Consider the following 22,645-nt stretch of genomic DNA (forward strand, 5'->3'; position numbering starts at 1 on the left):
CATATAACAATTTTACATTAGGATAAAGCCTTGGGATGCACATAGAATGAAATTATTTTTATATTTGGGTAAAAAAAATCCCGTAACAGACATAAAATAAAAATAAAAAGTAAAATGACCATTAAAGTGGGTGGTGAGCATTAGCTACCATTAGCTACAATAGCCAAGACAGAGACACAACCTAAGTGTCTATGGATGGATGAATCGATAAAGATGTGAGAGATATATATATATACACATACATATATATGTATGTATATATATATGTATATATAATGGAATGTTACTTAGCTATATAAAAGAAGGAAACCCTGCCATTTGTGACGGCATGGATGGACTCTGAGGGCATTGTTAAGTGAAATAAGTCAGAGAAAGACAAATACCTTATGATCTCAATTATAGGTAGAATCTTAAACGAAACAAAACCACAAGAAAATGTAGATACAGAAAACAGATTGGTGGTTGCTGGTTGCCAGGAGTCCCGGGATTGGAATGTGTGTGGTGACTATAGTGAATAATATTGTATTGTACATGTAAAAGTTGCTAAGGGAGTAAATCTCAAAAGTTCTCATCACAAACACAGAAATATATAACTGTGTGGTGATGGATGTTAACTACTAATTGTGGTGATCACGTCACAATATATATTGAATATTCCGTACACACAAAACTGTTATAGGTCAATTGCATCTCAATTTTTAAAAGGGGATGATAGTTAAACCATTGTGGACTTAAGTTCCATTAGATAAGTTTGAAAGACTAAGCACTTGTTTTTTCGATGTCAACATCAGAAGTATGCCAAAAGATATTTAGATGTTACTGTAAAGAAAGGATAGCTTTTCCAAGTCATTTTAGGCCGAAGGTTCCGGAGCCAACACCAGGGGTCACTGGCCCGCTGGCGTCGCGGCAGAAACGGTCCTGCCTGGTGCCCGGCAGCTCAGCCTGCACGTTGGGGACCCCGCCTAGCTCTCCAAGGCGGCACCCTCTAACCCCGAGCTCTGCTCCGCCTCTCCTGGGGGCAGGGCAGGATGGCATCCCCATGGCCTCACTTTGTAAAGAGCTGTGTGTTCATATACAGACTAGTTAAGTGTTTATTCTACCCAGACACTTACTTGCGTTGCCTGCCCCAACCCGGAATCGAAAGTCCAGGCACACTAACAGCCCCGCCCACACCTCGCCCCAGCGCCGAGTGCAGCCTGAGCTAAATATAGTAAAGAAAAGACCCGCCCTCCAAGCGCACCGTGGGTCACGTGCTCCAATGGAGGCATATCATTGAGTCGGTCCTCCAGCCTTCCAGAGAGGACTCGGAAGTGTCCTGGAGCCGGCGCGGGTTTTTCCGGCAGGGCCGTCCGCGCTTTTGTCCCGCCGGTGGCCCGGCTCCCGCGGCGTCCCCTCAGCCAGTACGTGAGTCCGCGGCCGCCCGCGTTCCCGCCCCCGGCCCTCGCCTGCCACGCCCTTCCCTTCTTGATCTGGTCCTGGCTGCTCCTTGGGTCGCGGGCGGGCTCTGGGAAGAAGCGTGCCCCCTTCCTATACACCTCAGGAGGCGCGTCCCAGGGAGGGGAGGGAAGACGACGGGCAGGGCGAGGGGTGTTGGGCTCGCCCCTGGATCAGACCAGACTCCCTAAGGGCGCCAACTCCGGCTGTCCGAGCATCCAGGGTTGGGTTGGGGCTGCCCCGTGCCCAGAGAAAGGCCCCGCTCCTGTGTTTCTCAGCTAACTAACTAGTCGATGCTGTCTCGGGCGGGAGGAGAACCGTGAAAATAGCGCTTTAGAATGCTCCCCTTGTCGGGACCCTATTGCAGTTAAGTTTGGCCTTGGACTTGAGAGTGAATAGGAACGTTAGAGGGACCTCCTAGGGGTGATCTGGTTCGACCTCCCGCCCCTCGTTTTTTTTCTTTAATGGAGGATGATGTTGGGACTCCTGGCGCTGGTGCCGATCGAGCCCGCGGGAGGCACTTCCCGGCACTTTTCCTGCGGAAGCTTACCTGTATACAGACAGGGCTGCTCCTAGGGGAGGTGACCTAGGGGCTCTTCAAGCTGAGTTGAGTAGATTGGGAGAAGGAAAGTCCAGGAGGCTCTTAGACCCGGGGACAAGGTACGGAAACACAAGCGTAGGGGATGTGAAAGATTAATGGGATGCCAGGGCTGAGTGTGCTGCTTTAGACGTTTGGACTAGGTAGCCACTAGGCTTGTTTTCTTTTTGAAAGCATGGCTTTTTTTTTTTTTTAATGTTATATCATATTTTATATGGTTCAGATTTTTAAAATATAAGAAGCCAGCGAAAAGGTTTCCTTCCGCTCAGCCATGTTCCTAGGGCCAACCCCTTAGATAACCACATTTGGTTTATTTGAGCATATCCTTCCAGAGTTTATGCAAAAACTGACAGATAAGGATAGAGTTACTTCCCCTTTTTTTCCACACAGGTGGTAGGTCACTCTTCAGGGTTCTGCCCTTTGCTTCTTTCATTTTATCTTAGAGCTCATCAGAACACAAAGAGCTTTTTGGTTGTTTTTGTTTTTGTTTTTATAGTGCTCTGATATTGAATTAGCCATTGTTTGGATGTTTTGGATGTCCCATAATTTTTTAGACCTAGTCAGGGACATTGGGGTTTCCACTTTTTGTAACTTCAAATAGTGTTGCACACAATGATGTACTAGAGCATTAAAATAATTTTTGTTTTACATCAGTTCAGCCAGTTATTGGCAGATTGTTAAATAGGCAAAATTATAATAACTCGTGTAGAGTGTTTAAAGAACAAATAAAACCAAGTAGCTTTTCTCTCCTGAGACTTGTATTTATGATGTTTAGCACTACAGTAGCCTAATAAACTAATTCAGTTAGTGACTCTCTTCAAGCCAGTCTCCACCTCTTTAGCTTCAGAAAATCTTTCAGCATTCCTTTCAGAATCTCCTTTGCTTAACTTATTCCCAAGGATGACTAGAAATTTCTTCTCCACTACCAGGTATGACAATGTTCTATTACATTTTTTACTTTGAGGAAAATAAAAAATCACCTTTAATCCTTTTTTTTCTGCTTTTAAGCAATAGAGCTGATTCATTTAACCATTTACTCTCCTGATGTTCATAAACTATAAATTCAGTAACTAAAGCAGAAACCATATTCTCCCTCTTCCCATCTGCATATCACTTCTCACTTGGTCCTATTTCTCATTTATCACATTATCTCTAGATACTCTTCTGAGTTGGTAAGCATTTTGTGTTCACAGTTCCTCTTGTTTTCTCTTTTCTCTCTGAAGAAAGAAGATTATTTGGTTATCTCCAAATCAAATACAATATCTAAGTATTTAAGATACAGAATCCAGATATAACTTGGATGGTAGAGTGACTTGTGGAATATGGTTGGTACTCTGGAAATTCAGAGTTGATGCTGGTGTGTTGTCCCTGTTGCTTGCTGCAGGAAGTTGTTAAAAGGCAGGAATTTTCAGTCAGAGGGAGCCATAATTGCTTTCTGATAGTTGTCTTGGCTCTTGAGAAATATCTCCTGACTCAGACAAGGATAGCAACAATTATGGGCAGTTTCATACTATCTGCACAGGCTTTTCTAGGCATTGGTGTCAGACATGAACAACAAGCACAGAGGTACCCAGAGGTTGTGAGTTATAAAATTTGGAAGGGGTGAATGGATGGCTTTTTCTGGCTGAGACTTTTGACCAGTACATCCAGGGTACTGGGTCACGTTATTGATAGGAATATGCCAAATAAGTTTCCAATCCAGCCATTAGAACTTTTAAGAAATTAAAACTTTTGGCTCTCTCTGTGCAGAAGTTGTGCTTTTGGAGTGACTCCTCTTGTGTCATGATGGACACATGACTCAGCACCACATCAGTCGTCTTGCTGGATTCTAATAACCTCCTCCCAGACTCCAGGACTCAGTTCTCCCTCCTCTCAATCCATTCTCCCACTGCGACTAGTATGAGTGATCTTTTTTCCTTTAATTCTTAATTATGAAAAAATTTAAACATACAGGAAAGTACAATTAACTCCATACACTCATAACTCATATTCAATGGTTATCGGGATTCTGGTACGTTTATTTCACCTTTCCCTCTTTCTTTGTGATTTGCCGAACTATTTTAAAGGAAATTCTAGACAAAAGTACCAAGGCACACAAACCAGCACCAGGGTAAATGCTGCTATGGCTTGAATGTTTGTGTCCCACCCAAATTCCTATGCTGAAATCCTATGTCTTGGTGCTTTTCTGCCTGTTTTGACTGACCTTTTCTTAAACTCTATTAATTAATATCAGTCTCATTGTAAACCATCTATTTTCAATGAAGATGCCCATTTGTATTGATGTTTTGATTTCAGTCATTAGGATTGGGTGAACTCCATTGGGTAATGGGACGCTGTGCCCCCACCCAAACAGAAGACTGCTAGCATCTGCTTAAGTCGGAGGGGTAAGCAGTGAAGTATTTGTGATCATGCATATCAGGGAAGTCAGCAGCCAATCAAATGGGGAATCTCAGAGGACATGAGGAAACTAAGAATTAGCTTGACAGGGTGTTAAGGGAAAGGGTCCTTCAGAGCCTACGATGAGTGAGTGCAGCGGCATTGAGGGCATAATTAACATGGCCCATTTGATGTCAGCAAGTCACTTCAGATGGTTGGATGCAGAAGGCTTCAAGTGCCACACCAGGTAGCTTGGGAGGATTTGGCATTGGGGAATGACCAAGTGTGTGTTTTCCACAACTCTTGCCAGCTATCTGATGAAGAATTGGACAGGGGTAAAAATGAAGGCAGGGAGACTGACAGAAGTTCAGAAGGGAATTTAGGCAGGCTTACACATAAGGCCTTGGCAATGGGGATGGCGTTGGGGGTGGGAACTCTAGAACTGTTTAGGCAGTAGAATCAGCTGTGTCTTAAGCTCTTTTAGATGTGGAGGGGTGAGGGAAAGAAAAGATCCTACTTTTGATTTAGGCCAAGGAGAGGATAGCAGTGGATATGAGGATCTGTAGTTGATCTAAGCCCTCAATGAGGATCCGTGAGACAGCTTGTAGGAGTGGTGGGAGCCACGTGTGTAGGTGGAGCTGTCCAGGGGGCGTATGTAGAGTCAGAAGAGGAAAGGTTCCAGATAGAATGGGCCCAAGAACATCCACGGGGCAACGAACTGGGGCATCAGTATAGTGTGAGTAGAAGAAATCAGATTGAGTAGATGAGGCATGAAGGGACATGGGAATGTGAGGACCACTTTTTTAAGACAAAACTGAACAGGAGGCAGGATATGAAAGGAGGACCTGGAAGGAAAAATATACTTGAGGGAATTTTAAGTGTACTTTTTGACATTTTTTAATGTACACTTAAAGTACACTTAAAATGTTAATTTTAATTATAAGAATAATTAAAGTGTACTTTTTGACATTTTTTAATGTACACTTAAAGTACACTTAAAATGATAATTTTAATTATAAGAATAATAAGAATTTCAAGAATAAGAATAGTAAATAATAATTTCAATAATAAGAATAATGAAAAGATACTCTTAATTCAGATTCACCTGTAGTTAACATTTTATTTCATTTTTCTCTCTCTTGCTCTTTCATGCATGTAATTATTTTTCTAAACCATTTGAGGATAACTCACATACATCATGGCCTTTTACCCCTAAGTACTTCAGTGTATATTTACTAAGGGTAAGCATATTTTATTTAACTTACTGTCCATATTCCAATTGTGTCAATCAATACAATTTTTTATAACAGTTTTTCCCCCTGGTACAGGTTCACTTGGTTATGTATTGAATTTAGTGGCCGAGTCTCTTTAGCCTTCTTTAATATGGAACATTTCTATAGCCTTTCTTTGTTTTTTATGAAAATGATATTTTTGAAGAATACAAATACCTTTTATTGGAATGTTCTTCATTTTTGGATTTACGTGATGTTTCCTTGTGAGTCAATTTGGGTAGTGCATTCTTATAGATGTCCTCAGAGCGTCACTTCTGGAAACACATGATGTCCATCTGCCTCCATTGGTAATATTAAATTATAACACTCAGCCAAGGCATCGTCTAATTTCTCCACCGTGTAATTACTATTTTCCCCTTGCAGTCTGGGGACATATTTTAATACCATGCAGATATACTGCTCCTTGTCAAAGATTTAGAATCCGTTGCTAATTCTCCCAATTCATTCTTCATTCCAGGAGTTGTAGAACACTAATTTTGTTTTTTCCAACTCTTCTACTCTCTCCATGTTTGCCAACCAGCCCTGGCATTCTACTATAAGCAAAAGGACTCCTCTTCTCCCCCATTTGTATCTGTATGGACTTGTGAAATCCTATTTCCAATGGTTTATAATTCATTACTGTACTTAATTATTACAGATCCTGAGTTGGGCGTTCTAACTGGCTCTTGTGCTCTTGTATGTTGGCATGCCCCATCGTTTTTTTGAGCATCTTCTTACCTACTAGTGTAACAGGATGCCCAGGCTGATCTTGTTCATGTCCTGCCCCCAGTCTGGAAACCACCAGTTTCCCATTGGTAGGAGGTAGTAGTACAGACAGAACGGTGCTGGGTGGGCTCATTGCTGCTCAGGTTTCTTGCTTCTTAGCTTTTCAGCAGACAGAGCTAGATAATATTTGTACATATATATACAAATATACATGCATGTGAAGGTACACATATTTACGTATGTGCACATATATGTACATGTGTGCATGTGTATATATACATTGATTTTATTTTATTCTTTGCAGAACATTCAATAAGTTAAAACCATACAAAAAGCTGTACTCATAGTGTCTCTCTCCCCTGTCCCTCCCACCCCACCCCTTGTAGGTAACAGGCTTCACTGTTTTCTGGTTTCTCTCATTACTGTAAACATAAGCAGATATATGCTGTTGTCTTATTTTTCTTCTTTCTTACACAAAAATGTAGCATATATACTCTCTTTTACTTTACTATGTATCCTGTATTTTGCTCCTCATCAGTCAGTTTATAAAGATGTTCCTCATTATCCTTTAGTACTCGATTGTGTATGTATGCCATAGTTTACTTAACCACTTATCTGCACTTGGACTTATAGGCAGAAAACTTGTAGTTTTCCAGATTTTGTAGTTGCAAATAATGCTACATGGATAATTTTGTACATACATACCTTTGTATTGTTGGAAGTGTATCTTCCGTATAAATTCCTAGATACGATTTCTGGATTGAAGTATAAATGCATTCATGCTTGTGTTCAGTATTGGTAAATACCCCTCAAGAGAGGTTATGCAAGTTTGCATTCTCAGCAATGCATGAAAGTGCCTGTTTTCCCCACAGCCTCTCCAACAAAGTAGATTGCCAAGCTTTTGAATAGTGGCCAATCTGATAGGCTAGAATTGGTATCTTAGTCTAGTTCTTATTTGTATTTCTTTTATGAATGAGATTGAAAACAGGTTTAAGAACCATACTATTTTAATATTTCTTTCTATGAATTGTCTGTTCATGTCTTTTGCCCATTTTTCTGTAGGACTTTTAGTCTGTTTTTCTTCCATTTTTGAAAATTGTATGGTAAGAATGCTAGCCTTTTATAGTATGTTTGTTGTAAATATTTTCATCTGTTTTGTCATATCTTTCTTGATTTTGCTTACAGTATTTTTGACGTGCAATTTATTTTATTTTTATGTAGTCAAAATATCAATCTTTTATTGCATCTGGATCCTAGTTAGAACAATTTCTGTATACTCAGGTTATAAAGGCATTCATTCATGTTTTGTTCTAGTATTTGTATAGCGTCACTTTTTTATGTTAGAGCTCTGCAGCTTATTCCTTTGTGTGATGTAAAGAATGGTTCTAATTTTATCTTTCTTCAAACAGCTTTATAGTTGTTCTAACATCATTAAAAGACCATCTTTGCCCCAATAATTTGACACACCATCTTTGCCCCAATAATTTGACATACCATATTTATCATATTTAATTTCTGTGTGTAATTAGGACTATTTCTGTACTTTCCATTCTATTCCATTTGTCTATACACTGGTACTACACTGGTTTGGTTATAGGGCCTTTGTAATACACTTTAATATCTAGTATGGCTAGTCTCCCCTCTTAGCTCTTCCTTGTCTGTATTTCTCCAGCATTTTTTGTATGTTTATTTTAGGGGATGTGATTTCACATCTATAGGAACTTGAACATCTTTCTCTTCTGAGGGTAGAGGTTGAGGTGGAGGGTCCAAGGCCAGAGGGAATGGATGGAGCAGGGTCCCTGATGTGTGTGGAAGCAGGATTCAAAGCACAGATAAAAGGTATGTTGTTGCAAATGGCTCTGGAATTCCACTACTCACCTAGTAGCCCTCATATGTTAAGTGACATGGACTGCTCTGCCCTAAATATTAAAGAAAAGGAGCAAAGAACTAGGCTGTGCTATCATTCCTCAGTGACCTCTGAAGATCTCTTACCTAACATCACTTAATAGTCATTTTGTGAAGCTTTCTCCACTGAACCCCCTTTTGATTTAATGTGTAGTGAGTGGTGCTTTGTTTTATTGTCTCAGTGATATTCTGAATTCTTAGCTTCTCTTTTTCCGTAAATTTTCTTTCAGTCCATCGTTCTAGTCCTATAAGCATAAGTTGGATTGTGAATGTAGTTCTTTATACATGTCTACCTCAGAATATGTATTTTACTTTTCTTCTACTACTCCTGCTTTCTCCTCACGTTTACATATAGGATTTCTAAGTAGGACTGACAGAATTCCAAAGTACTGACCCAAGAGAGTCTGATACCCAGGGTAAGAGGGGAGATTCAAATTTTAACTAAGTCTAATTACAAATATCTAATTGTCTAAGGTTGAGTTATAAGGGACTTATAACTGTTTCTTTTCTTCTCAGGAGTCAGTCTGTCAGTAGGTAGATGCTGATAGAGTGCCGGCTGTGTGTAGAGTACCTTCAGGGGAAGAAAGCATCCTTGCCTGGCTATTAAACGCCTCTGGAAAGGAGTTTACCTTTCCTGAGTTCTGTACTTTATCCTCAGGTTCCAACCCTGATCCAATAACCTGACCTCAAATAAATAACAAAATAAATAATAATAGCATATAGTACTCAACAAGAGATATGCATTGTTCTCAACACGTTACGTATGTTCTCTAACATTCACACCACCTCTGTTGTCTTCATTGTACAGATGAGGAAACCGTGGCACAAAGAGGTTAAATACCTTTGTCAAGGTCACACAGCTAGGTATTTGAACCTAGGCAGAATTATTTTGTGTGTGTGTGTGTAACGGTTTGTGCTTTTGCTTCTGATATTTGATATTCTCTGACTACAGTTAGCCTGTTCATCGAGTAAGAATGAAAGCCCCTTTGTCTAGCAGGCCGGAGTGTTCCTCTGTATACTCCTATGTTTACTCACTTTCCAGGATCATTGTCTTCCTTGGAGGAGAGATCCAGGAGGCCAAACCAGTAGGCTTGTTTCTGTTTCATCTCTGACATAACTATCCTCATGATTTTATAAGCACCTCCCCAATACTTCCACTCAGGTACTGATTTCTCCACTTCTTTAGTTTTGCCTGTTTTGTCTTCTTTTGTCTTATTAATCTTTTTGTCTCCTCTTCTTCAGAGATTTCTTCTATCCTCTGTTTGTTTTTCCATGACTCGGTGAACTTTTTCAAAAACTGATCAACATTTCCCTTGGTTCTGTCCATTATTTCAGCCCATTCTAACTTGCCTTCATGCTGAGCTGTATGCGAGAATAGAAAAGTTCTTTGTTTCATTGAAAATCCAGAGCTCTAGCATTTTAACATTAGTTCCATGGGGCAGAAATTTTGGCATGTCCACCACTGGGTCCCAGTGGTTAAAAATGGTACGCAGTATGTAGTCAGTATACACTTGTCGAATGAATGGATGAATTTGGAGTAATTCTTCTAGATTCTTCTAAACAAAATGAACAAATATTTTCATTTTCTTGGTTTAGTGTCACATTTTAAGACGAGGGGCACTGAGGATGAATCAACTGGAAAGTGCGAAAATGTTGGAAATGCAGAATCTCTGTGGCTAAGAGTGGAAGGTCGTCACAAGGATCACATGCAAGAATCTAAGGTTGCTGAAACTCATGATTGGGACAGCAAGGTAGAAAATCGGTTGGAAAAGCCCGAGGAAAAAAGGATGAAGGAAGTCAAAAGTGGCATCAGGGAAAAGGTTGGAAAAGCCAAGAACACAGCAAATATAAAGACGGAACAGGAAGATGAGGCATCTGAGAAAAGTTTGTATCTGAGCTCAAAACATGTTACACACCAGACCATTCTTGTAGAACAGAAAAGCAGTGAACAAGGCAAGTGTGAAGAGAACATTAATGGAAATTCTCACCCTCATCTACAGCAGAAAAGCGGTGCTGTTAAGAAATCCCATAAATGTGATGAGTGTGGGAAATCTTTCAAATATAATTCCCGCCTTGTTCAACATAAAATTATGCACACTGGGGAAAAACGCTATGAGTGCGATGACTGTGGAGGGACTTTCCGGAGCAGCTCGAGCCTTCGCGTCCATAAGCGGATCCATACTGGGGAGAAGCCGTACAAGTGTGAGGAATGCGGGAAAGCCTACATGTCCTACTCCAGCCTTATAAACCACAAAAGCACCCATTCTGGGGAAAAGAACTGTAAGTGTGATGAATGTGGAAAATCCTTCAATTATAGCTCTGTTTTGGACCAGCATAAGCGAATCCACACTGGAGAGAAGCCTTATGAATGTGGTGAGTGTGGAAAGGCCTTCAGGAACAGCTCTGGTCTCAGAGTCCACAAAAGGATCCACACAGGGGAGAAGCCCTACGAATGTGACATCTGTGGGAAAACCTTCAGTAATAGCTCTGGCCTTAGAGTCCACAAAAGGATCCACACAGGTGAAAAACCCTATGAATGTGACGAGTGTGGGAAGGCCTTCATTACTTGCAGAACACTTTTGAACCATAAAAGCATCCACTTTGGAGATAAACCTTACAAATGTGATGAGTGTGAAAAATCATTTAATTATAGCTCTCTCCTCATTCAGCATAAAGTTATCCACACTGGAGAGAAGCCTTACGAATGTGATGAATGTGGGAAGGCCTTCAGGAATAGCTCAGGCCTAATTGTGCATAAAAGGATCCATACAGGAGAGAAACCTTACAAGTGCGATGTCTGTGGCAAAGCATTCAGCTATAGCTCAGGCCTCGCAGTTCATAAAAGCATTCACCCTGGGAAGAAAGCTCATGAATGTAAGGACTGTGGGAAATCCTTTAGCTATAACTCACTTCTCCTTCAGCATAAAACCATTCACACTGGAGAGAGACCTTATGTGTGCGATGTGTGTGGAAAAACCTTCAGAAATAATTCAGGCCTCAAAGTTCATAGGAGGCTTCACACTGGGGAAAAACCATATAAGTGTGATGTGTGTGGGAAAGCTTATATCTCACGCTCTAGCCTTAAAAACCACAAAGGTATCCATCTTGGGGAGAAGCCCTATAAATGTAGCTATTGTGAGAAATCCTTCAATTACAGCTCTGCCCTTGAACAACATAAAAGGATCCATACGAGGGAGAAACCTTTTGGGTGTGATGAGTGTGGAAAAGCCTTCAGAAATAATTCAGGCCTTAAAGTACATAAACGAATCCACACTGGGGAGAGACCTTACAAATGTGAAGAATGTGGGAAAGCCTACATCTCACTCTCAAGCCTTATAAATCATAGAAGTGTACACCCTGGGGAAAAGCCTTATAAGTGTGACGAGTGTGAAAAAGCTTTCATCACATACCGAACTCTTATAAACCACAAGAAAATTCATCTTGGGGAGAAGCCCTACAAATGTGATGTATGTGATAAATCTTTTAATTACACTTCACTCCTTTCTCAGCACAAAAGAGTCCACACTAGAGAGAAGCCCTATGAATGCGACAGGTGTGAGAAGGTCTTCAGAAACAACTCAAGCCTTAAAGTGCATAAAAGAATCCATACTGGGGAGAAACCCTATGAATGCGACGTGTGTGGAAAAGCCTATATCTCGCACTCAAGCCTTATTAACCATAAAAGTACTCACCCTGGCAAGACACCCTATACATGTGATGAATGTGGAAAAGCTTTTTTCTCAAGCAGAACTCTTATAAGCCATAAAAGAGTCCATCTTGGGGAGAAACCTTTCAAATGTATTGAGTGTGGGAAGTCTTTCAGTTATAGCTCACTCCTTTCTCAACATAAGAGGATCCACACTGGGGAGAAACCCTATGTGTGTGATAGATGTGGGAAGGCCTTCAGAAACAGCTCAGGCCTCACAGTTCATAAAAGGATCCACACAGGTGAGAAACCTTATGAATGTGATGAGTGTGGGAAGGCATACATCTCACACTCAAGTCTTATCAACCATAAAAGCGTCCACCGTGGGCAGCAGCCCTATAATTGTGAATGCGGGAAATCTTTCAATTATAGATCAGTTCTTGACCAACACAAAAGGATTCACACTGGGAAGAAGCCATACCGATGTAATGAGTGTGGGAAGGCTTTTAATATCAGATCAAATCTCACCAAGCATAAAAGAATCCATACTGGAGAGGGATCTTTAAATGTGACAATGGTGGGAAGTTATAGTGGCCCACCACAAAATAGAACTCAAGAGTGTGGGAATGTTCTGGATGGGACCAGGATGAGCTTGTCTCTGTAAGAGGCAGAGCTTACCAAGTCTCAGAGAAGTCAAGTGGAAGAAAAACCTTATGAGTGTAAGAATATCTGAGGTCCTTGTTCATGGCTTATAATTTACATAGTACAAATGAAACCATGAGTCATCTTTTCTATGTGATCTTCAATCATACCCAGCAAGGAAGCCTACATTGTCAAGGTAGTTGAGCCCTTATGGAATGTAAAATGGTTTATACTGGGGATAAAACCTATCAGAGTGGTGGAATGTTAAAACCTTCAAATAAGCAGACATTTCTGGACATGAAAGAAAACAGGGATGAGGAAAGGATTTCAATTTGGAGTCACAGTGTCACCATTAGAAAGTTCATATTTGGGTAAATTCTTTCAGTCAAAATGTGAAACATTCAGTTATAGCTTTGGATCCCAGTTATACATTGGTCAGTAGAAAAAGCCCAAGAAAGGTCTCCAACAATTGAATTCAGGGAGAGAGAGGCTTCTGAGAATATAAATTTAACAGTGTTCATGAAGTATAAACTTCATATAATTGAGTGATTTGAAGAGAGTGATGACAAAATCTGAAACAATTTGAATTTTGTAGGAAAAATAACTACCAAATCTAACATGAGACAGTCAAAAAAAAAAAAAAAAAGGTAATTGGACTATACTGTTGTAATTTTGTGTTATACTAGTTGAGTGAGTGAAACTTGAAAAATTTTGAGTGAACTCCCTCAATGAATGATTAATATGTGATAAATGAAAACCTCACACATTACACTACACATAAAGTGTTCTTCCATGGAGAGAAATTCAGCACATTAACTAATTAATGGAACATGTCTTCAACATGAATTTGCACCTTGCACCAAAAGAATTGATTCAGGGATTCCTAGGAATAGGAATGCTGAGAAGGAGGGCATTTTATTGCAAGAGCTAAAAAAACTAGTTACCAATAATCAACAGGAGGAAGTTCATGTTTCTTAATAATCTTGTCAGATGGTTCATTGTTTTGGTCTGTGTTATTGTAGAGTTCATGCACTACGTGTGTGTATTGTCTGTTGTAAAATATTATGAATACTTTGTCCAGAGCTCGCTCACTCTAGGCCATGAAGAGAACCAGGTAGTTGTGCTGAGGTAGGTGGAACTCCAATAAAGAAATTCCTCCAAAGTGAACAGGCCGTGCCTGAGTAGATGGAGCAGCATGTGAGAAAGCCATTCACGTCACATCTTTGTGGGGTAAGTTATGCCAGATACAAACAAGGGAGGGCAGCAGGGATAAATCCCTCAGGGCCAGCAGCTCAGGTGTCACTAGAAGTTAGATGGTGCATCCACCAGGAGAAGCACAGAATGGGTTGAGTGTCACATGCTGGGGGTCGATCCTAACTCCAGGGAGTGCGCAGGCTCTGCAAGTGATCACCACCACACAGAAACAGTTCTGTTGGGAACAGATAGAATTTAACAAGATAGCACTTTGTATGCTCCTATTAACTGTGTAACTCAGAGGATGAAAGGGAGAGGCTTCCAAGACTGAAGTCCATGCATGCTCTGGGTGGGGCCCATCTCTGGAGGCTGAATTCTAACTCGGGTCTCTCTGGCTCAGAATTCACTCTTTACAAGAGAACAATCTAGGCAGATAGTTGCCTTGCCCTCTAGGATTCTGTGTCTCTAGCCACAAAGTTTCCATACCTCTCTAGGACTATAATTCTTTCATTTTGTCTCCAAACCCTCAGCATTAAGTTTTGATGGGGGGAGGAGATGGGGTGGAGAGGGATGGGACTAGGAAAGGGAGAGGAAAAGCATTTCTGCCATGCAGCTCCACTTTGGAATGTTACTGCCACACTTGCTCCTCCTCTACAAGCAGCACTGGCAAATATGATCTCAGTTTAATTAACTTCATTCAGCTAATACTTGCTGAGGATCTGCTGAGCACTGTCCATTGTCCTAAGCGTGAGGCAGCAGGAATAAATAAAGGACAAAGGAAAGTCCACAGGCAGAGCCACCCTAATGGATGCTGAATGACACAGCCTTCAGAGGAAAGTTCCCAGCACCAGCTGGGAAGAAGCAAGCAGTGACATCTGGTGAAACAACTGAGTTTTTGGGTTTTTTTTTTTCGTAAGAGGGAGGCATGAGAAATGGGTTGGCCTGATCAAAGGCAGCATCAGAAAAGCTCACACGTCCTCTAGAGTGGCCAGTCCCTGGCAGGGTTGGTGCCCATTTGGCAGAAAGGAGGAAAACCATAGAATTACCAATTTCCTGGAGTCACCAGTTATCTACTGGTCTTTTGTTTATTAAAGATCAGCACTAACTGTTTTAGATGATTGGGCTACCCGAGGTTTCTGTGTGGCCAGGGTTTGAGACCTTCATCCCTCCTCGTGCATACACACACACACACACACACACACACACACACACACACCCCTGCTTGAGCTCCACCTGTACCTAATGCACTACCTACCTTCAGGAGAGGCATACATTTAATAAGGGAGAAGATGGTCATCGCTCAGTTGGGGCTATGGAGCGCCCCAGCCTGCTGAGCACTGGGACATGCTCGCACTGAGGCCACCATTGCCTCTGACCCACAGGAAACAAGCCTCTTGGTCTCAGCCTAGGGACAGACACATTCAGCTTGGGCTAAATTCCAGGCAAGGAGTGGACTTGGGTCTGCAGCCACTCCAATAAACTTTATGGTTTGGATCCAATGAGGTGCAGCTGCACTTATGCAGGCTACTTCAGGACTTGGGCTGGTTTAGGGACCACCACCCCCTACCTCTTCAGAGAAAGTGCGTGATATTCAGGAAGGAAAAATTGCGAACATGTAGGTAAATCAAAACACTTAAAAGCAGTGTTTAATTCATAGGGCTAAAGATAGGTAAAACTGAAATGTTGGACAATGGGTAAATCAAAAGCTGGAAGATCTGCATAAAAGTGGTCTACCGTGCTTGTATTTGGGAGGAGGGTAAAGGTGTGTTAAAGTCTAGATTTTGTTGACTATTGTGATAAAATGTATGAGCAAGCACTAGGATAGAAATATAGAAAAATCTGGACCTGAAAACCTCAGTCTAGAAAAGAGAAAGGCAATATTGAAAAAGGTGGATCATACTTTCTGGTAAAGGCGAGCTGGGTTGTGTGGGCCAATTTCCCACCAAAAACAATGTAAAAATGGCTGCATTTTAAAAAATGTAGATAGTATTCCCTCCTCTTCAAGAGAGCAGTGAGGGTGAAAGGAGAATGCAATTTAAACAGGCATAGCAGTTTAAAAATGGGATCTTGTCATCAGAGAGGGAAACACCAAGGCAGTTTATGCCCCAGACTGTTTGCTGGTGCTACACAGTTGGGCACCAATTCAGCCACAGGAAGTGAAAGAAGGTTATAGCCAGGCCCTTTTGAGAGAATGAATCTTATAGGCCTTTCCAAAGGTAAGCTAGGTTCCCAAACTGCAACTTGGGGGAAGAATTAACCAGGTCTGAACCCATCCCCTAGCCCCAGGGGACTGTGGAGACAGTGGCCTTATTACTAAGCAGAGTGGTGGGGGCGGGGAGAACATACCTGACACCCTGTGGTTACTGGCCAGCCCTTATAACCCAGAGAAACAACCCGAGACCTGGCAGAAGCAACACAACTGTTGTGGAAGATGACTTCTTCAATCCAGACTTCAAGTGAATATTATAGATGATTTTTGAGGGGCAACTAATGATCAAACATAGTTAGGCACATAAGGGAAAAAGGAAACATGACAAAACCAGAAGGAAAAAAAGAGACCCACATAGACTTCACATATTAAATTATTGGTTACATTTGTGGGAAATAATTGTCTTTAAAATAGTTAAAGATGTATTTGGCCACAGATTGTGATATGGGAAAAAGAGAATTGGTGAAAAATGTGAAAGATATGGGTGAAGAAATCCAGAATGCAGCATGGATATGGGAAAATACAGAGAAGGGAAAGTTTCATTGGAAGTATAATACATATTTAATCTTAGTCTCAGCAGGCAAGGACAGAACAAAAGGGACAAAGAGAATGGGACTGAGAATTTATAAGCCTATAGATACAAAGGCCTAAAGCATACAAAGATATATTTATAAAAGACATCTACACATACCACAGTGCAAAAAGAAAAAGAAGTAACAGCTAAAGACAAAAAAAAATTTAGGGAACAATAGGCTTCTCAAAAGCAACAATGGGAGCCAAAAGAAAGAATGGAATGAAAATATTTGTATAAAGAGAAGATAACTGTCAGCCTAGAATTTTATATCTAGTGAAAAGACCTTTAAGAAAAGAGACAAAATCAGCAGATTTTAAGACAAAAAATTGTTTTCATTATCCACTATTGACCCCCACTAAAGGAAATTCTAACAAATGCATTTTAATACAGAAGGAAAGTGTTTCCAGATGGGGTTCTGAGATAATAAATAAATAAAGAGCCAAGAAAGTAAGAAATACATAGGCAAATGTCAAAGAGCTTTAAAAATAAAAGGACAAGTAAAAGAAAAGGATGGGACAGAGCTAAAAAATAAGAAGATGGTAGGTCTTAAGCCAAAAGTATTAGTATTTACATTGTTTACTTTCATTAAATGACAAAGATTATCAGACAATATCTTAGTCTGTTCAGGCCACTATAACAAAATACCACAGACTGGGTGGCTTATAAACAACAAAATCTGTTTCTCATAGTTCTGGAGGCTGGAACCCTACAGTCAGAGTGTTTGGACATCACTCTGTCTTCTGGGTTTCGGATTGTTAATTGTATCCTCACATGGTGGAAAGGACTGAGAAATTTTGTGGGGTCTATTATAAGACCACTACTCCCATTCACGCCGGTGCCACTCTTGTGACTTAATCACTTCCCAAAGGCCTCACCCTGTAACACCCTCACAGTGGGCATTAGGATTCCAACATGCAACTTGGGGGTAACACAAATAATCTGACTATGACAGGACAAAAGTGCAAAACCCCACTACAGCTGCATCCAAAAGACTCACCTAAAAAAAAAAAAAAAAAGCACGAAGTGACTTTAAGACACAGACCACTCCTAGAGATAAAAGGTATCATTATATTAAAACAAAGGTTCAGAGAAGACCGTGGGAAGACATAACAGTTTTTATTACAGTTAGTATTTACCTAATAACAGTTTAAGAGTTGGCAAATAATATGCAAACTCAAAGGACATATATAAAATCCATAATCGTGATGGGAGATTTTTGACACCTCTCAGGAATTAATAGGACAAGCAGTGTAAAAAATAGTAAACATACAGATGGAAACAATATGATTAATGAGCAATCTAACAGATATGTGTATTGGACACTGCACCAAAGTATCAAGGATAAATTTTTTTTCAAGCACACATGAAACATTTTCAAACACTGACCTACACCATGTTACATGTCAATTATATCTCAGTAAAGCTAAAGGAAGAAATTGATCATATGTTTGCCCAAAAAGTAAATCTCAACCAACTTTTAAAAATTGGAAACATACAGAGTATGTTCTCTATGCAGTTAGATTAGAAATTAGGAAAGAAAAGATACCGTGGAAATGCCCATTAGACCCAGAAATTAACAAAATGATTACATCTTGATCATAGTTTAAAGAAAGATATTTTGAATGGAATGATAGTGAAAATACTCATATCAGGACCAGTGGGGTACGGCAATGTTTAGAGAGAAATTTATAGCCTAAGAAGATATTTTAGAAAATCAGGAAGCCTAGTAATTTATCACCTAAGCACCATCTCAAAAAGTTAGATCAAAATAAATACTCCCAAAAGTAAAAATAAGGAAGTAATAAAATGCAGACATTTCTAAAAAGAAAAGCAAACATACAATATAGAGGATCAATTAAGCCGTGCACGTGTGCGTGTGTGTGTGCGTGCGTGTGTGTGTGTGAAAAAAAAAACAGAACTGGTGGGCTTAATCCAGAAAAAAAGAAAGAAAGCACAAATAAAGGAATAAAAAGGAATATGGAGCACTGTAAAAAAATTTTTTTTCTCTGAATATACACTGAATTCCTGAGAGTAACTCACTTCCTCTAAATTCCCTGAGACAACAATTCCATGAGGGATAAAAACAAGCCAAATCACAAAGAAACAATTCATTTCTGTAAGACCGCAATGCCTACCAGACCAAAGCCCACCAAAACTGCAGTAGGCACTCCTACTCTTATTTAGTTCCTAAGTAAAACCCCTCACATCCTTCATGTCTGTGGGGTCATTCTCTTCAAGAACTTTCTCTGTTGCAACAATGAAAAATATCACCCATTCCGTTGTAGTCGAAATCTCACGGATTTTCTAAAGTTTGATGCTATTTTACAATTTAATGCCAATAAATTAGAAATGTTAGGTGAAATGAGAAAAATTCCTAGAAAACTATAACTTACCCAAACTTACTAAAGATCTCGGGTCTTACGGATATGAGGCGTCTGTGTGATGGGTTCAGTCCTTATGCAACTGAAAAGGAGGAACAAAAGAAGGTAGGAGAGAAATCAGGAAGGGAAAAGTTAACATTGAGTACAGAAAAGCGTGCGTTCTCCATTTCTACTGGCGAATTGGTTTGAAAGTGAAAGCCTGAAAAATTATTTCATCTGGGTTTGCGTACAGAAACGCTAGGTGTGAAACGGCACTGAGGACCAGTCATGTAATGCAAGGAAATTTTTCCTCATGGAATTCAAAAACAATAGAGAATCACCTGAGGACCGGTTAGCTGAGAAAAGACAGTGGGGACCTGAAGTCTGTCTGCGTCAGGACCCAGAGATATTAAGTGTATCCTCCCCCAGGGGATTCGCTGGGCTGGGAGGTCTCTCCATGCCTTGTCCACAGGAAGGAGGAAGCCATAGTACTTCAATTCGATTCATCTTTCCACGAAGCGTTCCCATTAAACCCTGGCCGTTCTTCTCAGGCCGTGTATAGTATGGGTTATGCTCAGGAAGGAGTTTGTGTTGAGAGGCGACACTGTACTGGCCAAGACACCGTCACTCTCCGATAACATTAGGCGAGTAGCTAAACTTTCTGTTTGTCTGCAGTGTGTCCTCAACATATAAGACCATTGGGCGGGACGTGACAGAAAATCAGGAAGTACAGAGGTGGGAGGAATCGGAGACTGACCTGTTCTGAGTCTCAGGGAAAAGCAAAATGAAGAGGCAGCCTTCCAGCTGATGGCAGAGGTCTGAGGCTGAGTAGGCGTTAGTCAAGCAAAGGAGGAGGAGGAAGAAAGTTACTAGAAGACATTGCTGGAGAAAGGTTAAACTTGGGCAGCACCAGCAAGTACACGTGGTAACTGGAGTCAAGGACGTAGGTATGAAAGAGAGAAAGAAAGCCGTCTAGGGACAGGGTAAGGGTTGGACCTGGGAGGATGGATTGTTATTAGGGAGTGAGGCCCTGGGGCGGGGAGGGGTAGCTAGATCCCCAAGGCCAGTCCGTGTTCCCACCTTGAAACAGTTCGGCAGGCCCCGCCCCCTGGGCCCAGGCCCCGCCCTCCGGGCTCCGCCTCTATTCTGGCCCCGCCCACTCCCGCTGTTAGGGCGCAGACCCGCGTCCCCACTCCCTGGCGTGAATTTTAAGTAAAGGCCCATTCGAGCTTACACAAACATGAGGGAAAACCAAATAATGGGGTATGGCAACTACGCCCTTTCCCGGCTTGCGTCCGAAGCCTTTCTCTCCCAGCCGCCAGGTCTCCGGTGTGTGGAGAGGGCTGGGGTGTACGGCTCTACGAGCCGGGAAGCCCTGGATGGGTGGGCTCTCCCGCCATCCTAAGGGTCGAGATGTTCTGGGTCCGCCCCCAAGAAATCCCAGATGTGGGAGTGCGGTGGTCTGTGAGCACCGCAGAAGGGCTCTTGGCGCCAAAGATCACGCAAACCCGGCGTCAAGCGATTAAAACGCTAGCAGAGTTTCTAATGGCTCAAGGCCATGTCCCCAGGATGACTACTCCGGCCCTCTGAAATTCATGGCTGGGAAAACTCAAGGCTGCCGAAAGAATTTGCTGTTCGTTCCAGCCAACGCTTAAAGAAGGTGTCCCTGTCTCTCAGTCTCTGTAGGAGGGCAGGAGCCTCGCATTTGTAAACACCAGTTAGCAAACCCGCTTTTTGTAAATTTACACTCCCCTGATTCTGTTCGCCCCCTCCCTCATTCCCCTCTCCCTTCTCCCTCTCTCTCCCACTCCATAAATGTTCATATGTGACAGTTTATATGTGACCCTTTCCCCCTGCTGCAGTAGTTAATAAAACCTGCTCTTACTGCTTTATCTAGTGTCCGGCTACGTTTTTCTTTGACAGCTGGAAAGCAGTGTTCCATCCCAGCCTACCCCCATCAATTAGGATGATGAGTGGTGCTTTAAGTGAGACCCTAAATTGACAGTGGCAAAGACAAGATGAAGATCTGGAACTGCAGCCCAAGGCTGCCATGGTGGCTCTGCAATCATCAGAGACTCAGGCTCACATTATCTTGTTACCCACTCCTCTCTTTGTGCTCCTTCCTTTCTGTGGTGCCAGAAGGCTGCCTGAGATCCAGCCATTTGATCTACATTCCATTCAACCTAGCTTCCTGAAGAAGGAGGTAGCATACTTTCCTTTTCACATACCACTGACCAGAACTTGGCTTCAGGGGAATTTTGGAAATGGAGTGGGGCAACAATGAAAACCATTGAACACTGTTCTTGTGTCAGAAGAGGAGGCTGAATAAGGGGACAACTACCCTTCACCCACCCCACCTTACCTCACCCCATCCTCTTACCTGGCCGACGGGGAGAATTTGGGTGGTAGTTAATGGTGGAGAGTGAAGATAAAGCGCATCCCTTGTGAAGACATTTCATGGGGACAACCCATGACCACACATGAAGCAAGATGAGATTTTTCTCCTGAGCTTGAGAACTGTTTGGTGAGTGTGGGAGGCAGATTGGGTGGAGGGAGGGTGAGAAAGCAGATGAGCCGTTGTGCAAGGAGGTGGGTCCTGGTGCTGGACAGCAGCACCACCTGTCACCTCTGGCTCCCCTCACTGATTCAGAACGTAGTGGCCAGAGTTCCAGGTACAGCCCCAAAGTGTAACAAGTGCTTTGGGCTAAGTCACCTCACTAATTTGAGCTTCTCTTTCCATGTCGGCAAACTAATCTTATATAACATGGTCTTTAAAAAATGTTTAATACAGAGAAACTTTTTCTTCAGATAGAAATTTAGATAGAACCCCAAAACAGATGAGAGTGCAGCTTCTTGGTAGAGAATAGGGGATTGGGGTGTTGCCCACTGGATCTTATAGACTCCGTTGAGGGATTTGAACCATCCCCAAAGAATTTAGGATGACAAAGACTACTAACTACTTCAAAGAACCCAGTCTCAGCTTCTTTCATTTAGTAATGAGACCCTAAGAGAGTTTTGGCAGCAAACATGCCCAGCTTCCTTCAAGTTTCTGGATGATGGGATGTGAGCAGAAGCAAAAGTTGATATCCTTAAAAAGAAAGCTCTTAGTCCTTTGCTTTCTCTGCCTCTTCCACCTGGCTGAGAAATGGGACAACTGGAGTGGCATCTTGAACCCACAGGTAGATTCTATGTTGTTGAGATGGCAAAACCACATGCCAGCCTTGGTGACCTTGTGGAGCAGGTCAACTATTGATCTCTGGACCACTCACTTACCTACCTCTGTAAAGAAAACCAGAGGTCTGTCTTATTAAAGCCAGTATGTTTGGAGTCTTTATATACAGTGGTTTAGCTGGTTGCTAACTAGGAAACTGAAGTTCAGAGAAGCAGTTTGATAACCTCTGCATTATCTACTCCATGCCTTCAGCAAAACAACTTATAGAAGACCATTTCACTTATTATGACACATCCCCACGTGGTTTTGTCCCATTTCTTTGGCTCCATCTCAATGAAGAAGCCTGTAGCTTTGTCAAATGAGAGGATCAGAAGAGCTGGTTTATCCAATCAGTCATGAACATAAACGTTAATTTATAAATTGGTGTAGGAACACCAAGCAAATTAGTAGATCTGATTTCCATTCCCTTTTCTCCTCGCATCATTTCCCGCCAACTCCCACCCTTTCTCTATTCTCATCACTCTTCCTCACTCCTCCT

The 22,645-nt window shown here is 41.7% G+C and overlaps 1 protein-coding gene across 4 annotated transcripts; it reads left to right on the top strand.

Annotated features, from left to right (window-relative positions):
* The first annotated feature begins 1,271 nt into the window (after window positions 1-1,271).
* Window positions 1,272-20,825, top strand: ZFP62 (ZFP62 zinc finger protein). 4 transcript variants are annotated; one of them, XM_036224709.1, is made up of 3 exons: window positions 1,274-1,400; window positions 8,101-8,244; window positions 9,907-20,825. In XM_036224709.1, the coding sequence occupies exons 2-3, from the start codon at window positions 8,187-8,189 to the stop codon at window positions 12,618-12,620; spliced, it is 2,772 nt and encodes a 923-aa protein (XP_036080602.1). In that variant the 5' UTR covers window positions 1,274-1,400; window positions 8,101-8,186; the 3' UTR covers window positions 12,621-20,825. The 4 variants fall into 4 exon arrangements, with proteins under 4 accessions (XP_016003263.2, XP_036080602.1, XP_036080603.1 ...); XM_036224710.1 differs by lacking the exon at window positions 1,274-1,400 and adding an exon at window positions 1,417-2,961; XM_016147777.2 differs by lacking the exon at window positions 8,101-8,244 and having other exon boundaries at window positions 1,272-1,400.
* The last annotated feature ends 1,820 nt before the right edge of the window (window positions 20,826-22,645 follow it).

This window comes from Rousettus aegyptiacus, unplaced genomic scaffold (assembly GCF_014176215.1).
Source record: "Rousettus aegyptiacus isolate mRouAeg1 unplaced genomic scaffold, mRouAeg1.p scaffold_m13_p_7, whole genome shotgun sequence".
NCBI classification, from domain to species: domain Eukaryota; kingdom Metazoa; phylum Chordata; class Mammalia; order Chiroptera; family Pteropodidae; genus Rousettus; species Rousettus aegyptiacus.

Excerpts from the sequence above, each read along its gene's own strand:
- ZFP62 (XM_036224709.1), top strand. The coding sequence starts at position 8,187 with ATGGATGGAGCAGGGTCCCTGATGTGTGTGGAAGCAGGATTCAAAGCA. Across the intron at positions 8,245-9,906 it reads ATTCAAAGCACAGATAAAAG|TGTCACATTTTAAGACGAGG; the intron begins GTATGTTGTTGC and ends TTCTTGGTTTAG.